The sequence below is a fragment of the Asterias rubens genome, chromosome 18 (assembly GCF_902459465.1).
Source record: "Asterias rubens chromosome 18, eAstRub1.3, whole genome shotgun sequence".
Classification (NCBI taxonomy): Eukaryota; Metazoa; Echinodermata; class Asteroidea; order Forcipulatida; family Asteriidae; genus Asterias; species Asterias rubens.
This window is the reverse complement of record NC_047079.1, coordinates 3,687,600-3,698,599: the sequence shown is the minus strand read 5'-3', so window position 1 is coordinate 3,698,599 and position 11,000 is coordinate 3,687,600. Positions and strand designations below refer to the sequence as shown.

The 11,000-nt window shown below is 38.4% G+C and overlaps 1 protein-coding gene across 1 annotated transcript; it reads right to left on the bottom strand.

Moving 5' to 3' along the window:
• Positions 1-3,045: 3,045 nt before the first annotated feature.
• On the bottom strand, positions 3,046-9,418 carry LOC117302161. The gene is made up of 4 exons (XM_033785970.1): positions 8,370-9,418; positions 6,677-6,853; positions 5,098-5,221; positions 3,046-4,041 (listed from the first exon to the last, which is right to left on the bottom strand). The coding sequence occupies exons 1-4, from the start codon at positions 9,397-9,399 to the stop codon at positions 3,372-3,374; spliced, it is 2,001 nt and encodes a 666-aa protein (XP_033641861.1). The 5' UTR covers positions 9,400-9,418; the 3' UTR covers positions 3,046-3,371.
• Positions 9,419-11,000: the final 1,582 nt, after the last annotated feature.

The window sequence follows — 11,000 nt, the reverse complement described above, 5'->3', positions numbered from 1 at the left end:
CTAAAATGCATAAGGCTATAGCCTTGTGTCTTTTATCAAATTTTGCTCTAAAAGACACAAGACTATAGCCTTGTGTCTTTATCAAATTTTGCTCTAAAATGCACAAGGCTATAGCCTTGTGTCTTTTATCAAATTTTGCTCTAAAAGACACAAGACTATAGCCTTGTGTCTTTTATCAAATTTTGCTCTAAAATGAACAAGACTGTAGCCTTGTGTCTTATATCAAATTTTGCTCTAAAATGCACAAGACTATAGCCTTGTGTCTTTTATCAAATTTTGCTCTAAAAGACACAAGACTATAGCCTTGTGTCTTTTATCAAATTTTGCTCTAAAAGACACAAGACTATAGCCTTGTGTCTTTTATCAACTTTGCTCTAAAATGCACAAGGCTATAGCCTTGTGTCTTTTATCAAATTTTGCTCTAAAAGACACAAGACTATAGCCTTGTGTCTTTTATCAAACTTTGCTCTAAAAGACACAAGACTATAGCCTTGTGTCTTTTATCAAATTTTGCTCTAAAAGACACAAGACTATAGCCTTGTGTCTTTTATCAAATTTTGCTCTAAAAGACACAAGACTATAGCCTTGTGTCTTTTATCAACTTTTGCTCTAAAATGCACAAGGCTATAGCCTTGTGTCTTTTATCAAATTTTGCTCTAAAAGACACAAGACTATAGCCTTGTGTCTTTTATCAAACTTTGCTCTAAAAGACACAAGACTATAGCCTTGTGTCTTTTATCAAATTTTGCTCTAAAAGACACAAGACTATACCCTTGTGTCTTTTATCAAATTTTGCTCTAAAATGCACAAGGCTATAGCCTTGTGTCTTTAATCAAATTTTGCTCTAAAAGACACAAGACTATAGCCTTGTGTCTTATATCAAATTTTGCTCTAAAATGCACAAGACTATAGCCTTGTGTCTTTTATCACATTTTGCTCTAAAAGACACAAGACTATAGCCTTGTGTCTTTTATCAAATTTGTTCTAAAAGACACAAGACTTTATGTCTTTTATCAAACTTTGCTCTAAAAGACACAAGACTATAGCCTTGTGTCTTTATCAAATTTTGCTCTAAAAGACACAAGACTATAGCCTTGTGTCTTTTATCAAATTTTGCTCTAAAATGCATAAGGCTATAGCCTTGTGTCTTTTATCAAATTTTGCTCTAAAAGACACAAGACTATAGCCTTGTGTCTTTTATCAAATTTTGCTCTAAAAGACACAAGACTATAGCCTTGTGTCTTTTATCAAATTTTGCTCTAAAATGCATAAGGCTATAGCCTTGTGTCTTTTATCAAATTTTGCTCTAAAAGACACAAGACTATAGCCTTGTGTCTTTTATCAAATTTTGCTCTAAAATGCACAAGACTATAGCCTTGTGTCTTTTATCAAATTTTGCTCCAGAAGACACAAGACTATAGCCTTGTGTCTTTTATCAAATTTTGCTCTAAAAGACACAAGACTATAGCCTTGTGTCTTTTATCAAATTTTGCTCTAAAATGCATAAGGCTATAGCCTTGTGTCTTTTATCAAATTTTGCTCTAAAAGACACAAGACTATAGCCTTGTGTCTTTTATCAAATTTTGCTCTAAAATGCACAAGACTATAGCCTTGTGTCTTTTATCAAATTTTGCTCTAAAAGACACAAGACTATAGCCTTGTGTCTTTTATCAAATTTTGCTCTAAAAGACACAAGACTATAGCCTTGTGTCTTTTATCAAATTTTGCTGTAAAATTTGTGTCTTTTGTCAAATTTTGCTTTAGAATGCACAAGGCTATAGCCAAGGTTGTTCATTTTACAGCAAGAATTGATAAACACACAAGGCTATAGTCTTATGCATTTTAGAGCAAGATTTGAAAAGTACACAGGGCTATAGTATTTGCAATTTAGAGCAAGATACTACACAAGGCTATATAGACTTGTGCATTTTAAAGCCTTGTGTCTTTATCAAATTTTGCTCTAAAATGCACTAGATGTATAGCCTTGTGTACGCCAAAAATGCCAAGTCTATAGCCTTTATAACTTTGCATCTTATTAAATCATATTTTGTTCTAAATTGCCTTGAGTGTTCATCGAATTTTGCCTTACATGTACATGTACAATAAGTGTTTATCGAATGTTTCACATCATTTGAGCCAAAATTACAAAGGGATAGCCGTGTGACTTCATCATTTTGATTTTTCACGTAAGTTGAGCCAAATTGGCTGCTCATTTCTTTTGATGTTTCTTGTTATTTTGGCTAAAATTAACAATATATTTATTCCTTTTGGAATACATGTACATAATAATGATTGGATTCTGTATAAACTGGTTAACAGTCACCAGTTCTGTTTAGCATAAACGTGTTAGCTAAACACAACACTACATGTATAACACATCTAAGATGCAACTATTACAACAAACAAAAATTATTTAACCTGAACTAAGGATCTAACATGTATCTCAAAAAAGTGGACTTAGGCTTATTTAATTTAAATTTAAATCTATACTTTTTGGCACTAAATGATGTGATTTAAGGTAAAATTTGAATTGCACATGTTTACAAAATGAACTTATTGATCAGACAAATTTGACCAACATCGAGAATAATTGACATCTTCTATGGCAAGAAAAAACACTTAAGGCAACAACTGCCTTGTCAGAATTAAGGAACTTGATAAGAAAATCATTCATAATAATTTGGTATTTTTCACATCTTGAAATTCTGGCCAGAATCACTTTTCATTGTGTCTTAAAGGCAGTGGACACTATTGGTAATTACTCAAAATAATTATTAGCATAAAACCTGACTTGGTAATGAGTAATGGGGAGAGGTTGGTAGTATAAAACATTGTGAGAAACGACTCCCTCTGAAGTGGAGTAGTTTTCGAGAAAGAAGTAATTTTCCACAAATTTGATTTCGATACTTCAAGTTTAGAATTTGAGGTCCCGAAATCAAGCATCTGAAAGCACACAACTTTTTGTGACAAGGGTGTTTTTTTCTTTCATAGTTATCTCCCAACTCCAACGACCGATCAAGCTCAAATTTTCACAGGTTTGGTAATTTATGCATATGTTGAGATACACCAAGTGAGAAGACTGGTGTTTGACAATTACTAATAGTGTCCACTGGCTTTGAACTAGTCCTTTCAAATTCATTCAAGTCACCTTTCCAGGGTTAAACAATCAATTTAGCCAGCCACCGTATGGATACCTGTGAGGGTAGAGGTTGGTGTTGTGTTTCAAAAACCCCTTGGAGCAACCTGGCAACCTACATGTGGGGTTGAATACATGTACTGAGAAAGATTACAGGGACGGTATTTGGCCCAATGACTGTAGGGCACTATTGTAAAGCGCACTGCTTCACTATCGTAAACTGCAACCATTTTATTCAGTTCCTATTCTCGGATTGAAGTCTCTTCGTCTCCGCCTCCAACTTGGCAATCTCCAAACGAATCTTCACCCTCTCCAGCGCCAAATTCTCTTTCTGCATCCTCAAGACATCCTTCTGGAGTTGAAGAAGCTCATCGTCCCCCGATGCTTGCATTGCCATGGCAACACCGGCTCCACTAGAAGGCCGCATCCCAGCATCTTGCCCGAGAGGTGTTGCTGATGAACAGGGAGTCTGCCGATCGCCAAGATCGAAGCCATTCACAGGTTGAATGGGTGGGTTATCTGAAGAGCTTTTCGGCAAAGTAGTAGTCCGTCCTGAGATGGGAACATTTTGGATAGTACTCGGTTTAACTGTAGTGTCTTGACACCGACTCTGGTTTCCACAAGGCTGCTGTCGGGCACTGCTCCCTGATATCTGGCCAACGCCTCCAGATAAAAACTGCTGCTGATCTGCATCATCGTCCATCGGTTTCTCCACTTGCTGAGATGCCAATTCAATAGCGTTTCTGTTTGAGCTTCTTGTCATCTGTTTCGTATTACTCTTTTTAAGTTGAATGGGGTAGGGATTGGATTGGACGATGTGAATGTTTGAGCCAGAAGGTGTGACTGCAACCACTGGACACTGGGTTCCGTTAGACGTTGTAGCATGGCTTGTATTTGATGGTGGGCTGCAAGGAAGAGATAAACGAATGAAAGGAACGTCGCACACGGCACTAAGACAAAAGCACAGAGCACCACAGGAATTGGGTCCAGCGAGCGAGGCCCTCAGCAACGACCCGCCAGTGTAAATTCCAAACCCTTGACTCTATCAATTAGAAAAAAAGTGCGCCACAAAAACATCAACTTGACTTGAAGAAAAGTTAAGGAGGTAATGCTTTCAGCTCTACCAGCCAGGGCACAATTTCATAGCGCTGCTTAACAGCCAATTTGGTGCTTAAAAATGCATGATTTCTGTTTCATAGCATTGCTAACCGTAAGCACACGAAACGGCGTGCTAACCTTCCAGTGCTTACTGCACAAAAATAAATGACATCACAATGCAAATCATTTGGCCGCCTAATTTTTCCGCTAACCTGTGAAATATGCTTACACCTTAAAAAAAAATTCTGCTACAGTAAGCACGAAAATTTGCTTACCATTAAAGGCAGTGGACACTAGCGGTAATTACTCAAAGTATTAATTTGAAAAAAAACCTTTCTTGGTGACAAGTAATGGGGAGAGGTTGGTGGTATAAAACATTGTGAGAAACAGCTCCCTCTGAAGTGCCATAGTTTTGGAGAAAGAAGTAATTTTTCACGAATTTGATTTCGAGACCTCAAGTTTAACGCACACAACTTCGTGTGGGTGTTTTCTTCTTTCATTATTATCTCGCAACTATGATGACCGGTTAACCTCAAACTTTCACAGGTTTGTTGTTTTATGCATATGTTGAGATACACCAACTGTGAAGGCTAGTCTTTGACAATTACCAATAGTGTCCAGTGTCTTTAAGCAGCGCTGTGGTATCCAGGCTTCTAATTGATGATACCCAAGCCATCTATATGGACTGTAAAGGGGGGAGGGGGGTACGGGTAACCCTGTTGCAGCACCAGAAGTAGGTGGTAACAGCCACTGGAATTACAATTGATTTGTAGCCCACACGTTGAAGTAGCCTTCAGGCCTTGTGTCGACGTTCATGTACATATTCATAAGCAAACAAAAACTCAACAAAAAAAATTACTTACATTTGATTTGAGTTAGCATTGTCTAGAAGACTCTCCATGACTTCCATTTTGATGGTAACAGTTTCTTCGGAATTCTGACGAACATCCACCGTGTTTTGAGTTGTACACAGTGTCTGCTGTTCATCTGTCATTGAAATGATAAATAAATATAAGTAGGATTTGAAACTTTGCATAGCGGAAACATGAAGGTTTGCGGTAACACCAGGTACATGAGTAGGATTTGAAACCTTGCATGGTGGAGATACAATCTAGTAAGGTTTGCAGTAACACCATGATGAGTAGGATTTGAAACTTTGCATAGTGGAGATACAATCTAGTAAGGTTTGCAGTAACACCATGTACATGAGTAGGATTTGAAACTTTGAATGGTGGAGATACAATCTAGTAAGGTTTGCAGTAACACCATGTACATGAGTAGGATTTGAAATATTGCATGGTGGAGATACAATTTAGTACGGTTTGCAGTAACAACATGTACACGAGTAGGATTTGAAACTTTGCATGGTGGAGATACAATTTAGTACGGTTTGCAGTAACACCATGTACAATCTAGTAAGGTTTACAGTAACACCATGTACAGGAGTAGGATTTGAAACCTTCTTGATCGTTCCCACCGTTGGTTGATTTCTAGCGCTTTGAACGAAATAGCAGCGAGTTCGAGGGAACAGTGAAGAATTGTTTTTTTTGTTTGAACAACTGTTCGTCTCTTATTAAACTATGCGTACTACATGTAAGTCTCGACTTTGACACTACATGTTCATGTAATCACGACGAACCAAATAGTCCAAATTCTTGTAGTAGTTGAAAAGCAAAAGTCATAACTCATCATTGCAATTAAGAATCGCAACTTCTACACCAGTCGTACATGTTCAGGCTTACCGGTGACTAAGCCGAGGTGACTGGTGTGACTAGTTTCCTAGTTGCGATTATGAATATCTTAGTTTACAATCGTTTTTCAACTACATTGTGAATTCTGCAGCCACGACTACTACAAAAATTAATAGTCACGATTACCCCGTTGGTGGACCAATTTGCGTCGCTCACGACTAATCACAATGATAAGATTTACTTGCGAAACACAATCGGACATCAGTGACACAATCCTTCAATCCTTTCAGCGTGATTTTGTACTATTGCGCCTGCGGCAAACATTATGCCGCAATCAGGGGTCGACATTGCCACTAGCCCGCTACTACCAGATTAACAGCCAGGCTACTAATTTTTCCAGTTTGATATCCCGGCGGGCTAGTGGGAAAATAGTGCAAAAATCACAAACAGCAGCAATGAACTGGGCGGTTACCACGGTGTATTGTTACATTTGTGCCGTGACTCAAGATGTGTTTTTCGGGCTACCAAAATCTCATCAGGGCTACTACAAACTCTTGACTAATATGTAGCCCTCCTGACTACCATGAAAATACACTTTATTTCGACCCCCGCGCAATGCATCTTGGGAAATAAAAAATTAGCTGCAACTACATGTAGTGTCAAAGTCGCGACTATATAATTTGAGGCGGGAATAGACGAGTAGTTACTTTAACTAGTCGCCAAGGCCTCATCACTCGTCCATATTCCTTACCGTGAAAGTCTCCATCAAAGTTCTCCTGTTTGATGCTGTCATGAATGTTGAGTTGCTCATCTTCAAATGTCCCATCATCGTCCGATGACGAGGCGACGTCTCCATACCAACCGGGTCCAGTCGTCTCCCGGATGTCTGAAGAATCTGTGAAGTAGTATTCAGACGAGCAATCGCATCCTGGCAAGGAAAGGTAACACACGCGTCAGTGCATTATAGGCAAGTCAGTTAGCATTGTTTTGTTAAAGGCAGTGGACACTATTGGTAATTTTGTCAAAGACTAGCCTTCACAGTTGGTGTATCTCAACATATGCATAAAATAACTAACCTGTGAAAATTTGAGCTCAATCGGTCATCAAAGTTGCGAGATAATAATGGAAGAAAAAACCACCCTAGTCACATGAAGTTGTGTGCGTTTAGATGGTTGATTTCGAGACCTCAAGTTCTAAACTTAAGGTCTCGAAATCAAGTTCGTGGAAAATTACTTTTATCTCGAAAACTACTCCACTTTAGAGGGAGCCGTTTCTCACAATGTTTTATACTGCCAACCTATCCCCATTACTCTTTACCAAGTGAGGTTTAATGCTAATAATTATTTGGAGTAATTACCAATAGTGTCCACTGCCTTTAAATTAAAGACACTGGACAGCTTTGGTAATAATTGTCAAAGACCAGTAATTTCACTTGGTGTGTCCCAACAGATGATGTACAACATGAGTTCTGCATTTAATAACAAATCTGTGAAAACTTTGACTCAAGTGGTCATCAAAGTTGCAAGAGTATAATGAAATGCAAACACCATTGTTGCACAAATAGTGTGCGTTCCAGATGCCTAGTAGTTAAAGGCTCCAAGCCTAATAAGGTCTTTTAATTTTGGGTGCCTCTTTTGTCTTCTCAAAGAGTTGAGCCGTTCCTCCACTGTTCTAAACTATTAGAGTGACCTGAAAATATAATTTGTTTCTTCTTCTTCAAACAGTAGAGAATATGTTTCTAAACAATAAACTAATTTTTTGAGTAATTGTTTTTAACAATTTATATATAAATCAGGTTTTGTTTCAACTTTGAGGGCATGTTTTTAGCTTGCGCCAAGCGTCACTATCTTGTGTTGGCACTGCATGCGATTCATCGCGCCTCGATTAAAGTCACGAACAGCGCCCTCTCGGGTCGGGCTTATTTTCAAATTTGTAAGTAACTTTGAAACAAATTTTTTTTAAACCTTAGTTAATTGTTTATTCTTATTCCACTCATCAAAACCAATATGTAATTTAGTGACAAAAGCTTTATTTTGACAAAATACTACTTCCAAGTTCCAGGTGACTTTGTTATCAGCTCTCCATTGCTCTTTACCAAGTTAGTTTTTATGCTTACATGTACGTGTACTAACAACAATTTTGAGTAATTACCAATATTGTCCAGAGAGAGCCTAGATCCAAAGAGGAAACATTATGTCAAAATCAATTTTGTGGTTTACTCATTTTCCAATAGATTTCATACATGTAGTTCTCAGACTTTTTCAGCGCAAAATTTGAAATGACACAACTGGATTGTGACATCTGGCCAATGTGACTGGGGCCCTGTAGGGCCTACTCCTTTTTTCAAAATGTTGTCATTATCGGTGGGCTAATGACAAAATTTTGAAAAAAGGAGTACAGGGCCCCAGTTACTGGGTCTAGTGTATAAATAATGCAATATTTACCTGACATTCTCCCGTTCTTGGCTCTCATCCTACTCGTTAATTTCAAGCTAAAGTTTGAATACAGCTTTGAGCAGCCTGCCTCCGTGGAGATTTCTTTCATCTTGTTGCCGAGCCCGTTCTTCCCGAGAGGTATGGCGTCATACCATGCTTTGCCTTCTACCATCGCGACCCGATACCTCTTGGGTCGCTGCCAGAGGAAGTCACAAGCTAGATTGAGCTTCGCGATGTACTTTTCAAAAGTCAACACAGGGCAAGTTTCTGGTTTGTCCGGTGTGGCGAACATTCGGTTCTGGGAGCTGGTGTTTATGATGGTTACATCTTCGTCACTGTCATTTCCATCGTCACTATCCTCCTCCCTCTCTCTGTAGCTGTTTTTTAGATTGCCGGTTTTGTCCCGTGCGAAACTCACAAATCGTCTGTTGGAAACTGCATCCGTCATGACGTTGAAATGGGACTTCTTCATTCCGCGTAGATTCCGGCGTCCGCCACAGCAAACGTTCATCATTAGGTACAAAAACACTCTGTTCTGAAGGCCCCGTGGCGTGTTGCAGTCTGTAACGCTAGAATTAAAAATCTTCTGGAAATCCCTTCCCTCCACAAAATGTCTTTTTACGCCACTTTTCAGCTGGGACAACACTGTGAAAAACGTACAATTTGCTCGATTGAAAGTAACATCATTTGCTATGTCAACGTGAATAGTCTTCAGGAAATGTCTCCTTAAACCATACCTTAGTGTGAACATTGAACGCTTAGCGTACGACTCGCCACATTTTCGCCGTACGCTGGTGTAAAACACCCGAAGAAAATCGCTCAGTTCGGTCGGTGTCATGCGCTCAACGGCGGTCAACGTTGTCTCCATTTTCGCACAATAGTCGGTTAAAACTTTCAAAGAAGCCGTCACCACAGCCTCGGTGTGTTTTGTGTTCTTCATGTTGTAAAACTGATCAAGTTCGGAAAAGTCTACATACCCAGATACAGTGAAATTTTCGTTGTTCAAATCGTCCGCTGAGATCATACCGATCTCGATCATCTCGGGTTCTTCTGCTGAAGTCGCCATCTTGATTGTGATGATGATATTCGTGGTATTTTGCGTCAATGGGTGGCGCCCTTTATAAACAATGTATTCGATCGATCACAGACACTGGGTTCTTTGATTTTCCCCCTCGGAAAAACTTAAACCATGCTTAAAATACAATGGAGAATAAGGTTTCTAAGTAACGCCTGCTTCGGACTACTTCGGAATAATTTTCGTCTCATGAGACGAAAATTATTTTAATCATTTACAAACGTATTTTGATGACATTGTTTTACTCATTTCTCAAAAACTACAGCACCTCAGTAGGTAATTTGAACGGAAGCTTTCCACTATCATTATCTTCAAACCCTGTACGGTTAATGTGAATCTATGGACATTTTGAAAAAGTACCCAAATCCTTTAAATTTTGTTCAAGTTCGATTTTTTTTTCTGCTTCGAAAGGAGAGATGCCCGGCTGACAATATCGACTGCTCGTACAGCAGTTGATCTTAAAAAAAACTATAAAAAACGCCAAATCCATCGAAAAAAATGCTCCATGGAGCTTAAAGAGTATAATATAAATTAAATCCCTATAGACAAACACATCATCAGAATTAACAACAATGTACAAAAATAGGTTTGAAATTAGCAACAAAAAAGCGAAAAAATGCAAGCATAATCCTTGATGAGTCTTTTTCTACTACAAAACGTATTCTGAATTTGGTACTAAAAGTAATTCATTTAAAATTTACCCAGTCAGTTTCCCTTGTGGTTTATATTAAAAGTAATTCCACAACAACTGAAAGAATAATGTTCTGATTAGTTAGTTAATTCGAATTATTTGTCACGTATTGACCTGATACGGTTTTTTTTCCTCCATGAGGCGTATCTCTTACCATTGAGGTAGTCTATTTCTACCTCTATGCTCTAAACATAGGCATACAAGTCGGTAAACATAAAAAAGAACTTATTCCGCTCTATTATTTGGTTCGCGGTTATACCATGGAGGTAGAAGTGCGTATGGCCTATCTACTTGCCGTGTAGAGTTTGTTATTATAGAGAAGTGCCTTTTTTTGTTGTTCTACCACTGCGGAGTAGATTTACCGGATGTTCGGGAGATTTCTCAGTTCTGGAAAGAATTAACTGTCCTGCCTTTTAACTACTACCCAGGCGGCAACAAATTCGCACCCGGCCGGGCGGACTACTACCTTTAGCGTATTTCACTACTACCGCGGAGTCAGTTCTTGAACTGTTCTGCATTTCGACTAGCTTGCTCTATCGAAATGAGACTTGTCTGCTGATGATAAAAGTGTTAAGTTAAAAAAAAAAAGCGTAAAAAAACCCCAGGATGGACGGAAAATAGATAAGGACACAATTTCTATCATAGCTGCTAAGCACACTTTGCTCGATGCGTTAACAAAATCCTAACTTTTAGTAAAATTAGATTACCAGCCAAGTCTCCACTCAATAATGTTATGCGTAAACAACACTGCTAAACACCAGTCACATGCAATGGTATAATGATATGAAATGTTTGAATGTGTGAATCAAGCAAGCTATTTTCGTGCTTAAGCAAATGTTGTGCTTAAGCAGCTAAATTTAATACGAAATTAGGT

Bases quoted from the DNA above. Each gene is read 5' to 3' on its own strand.
- LOC117302161 (XM_033785970.1), bottom strand. From the start codon at position 9,399: ATGATCGAGATCGGTATGATCTCAGCGGACGATTTGAACAACGAAAAT. The intron at 6,854-8,369 runs GTAAATATTGCA...TTTCCTTGCCAG, and splicing joins CAAGAACGGGAGAATGTCAG to GATGCGATTGCTCGTCTGAA. The intron at 4,042-5,097 runs GTAAGTAATTTT...TCTTCCTTGCAG, and splicing joins AATGCTAACTCAAATCAAAT to CCCACCATCAAATACAAGCC.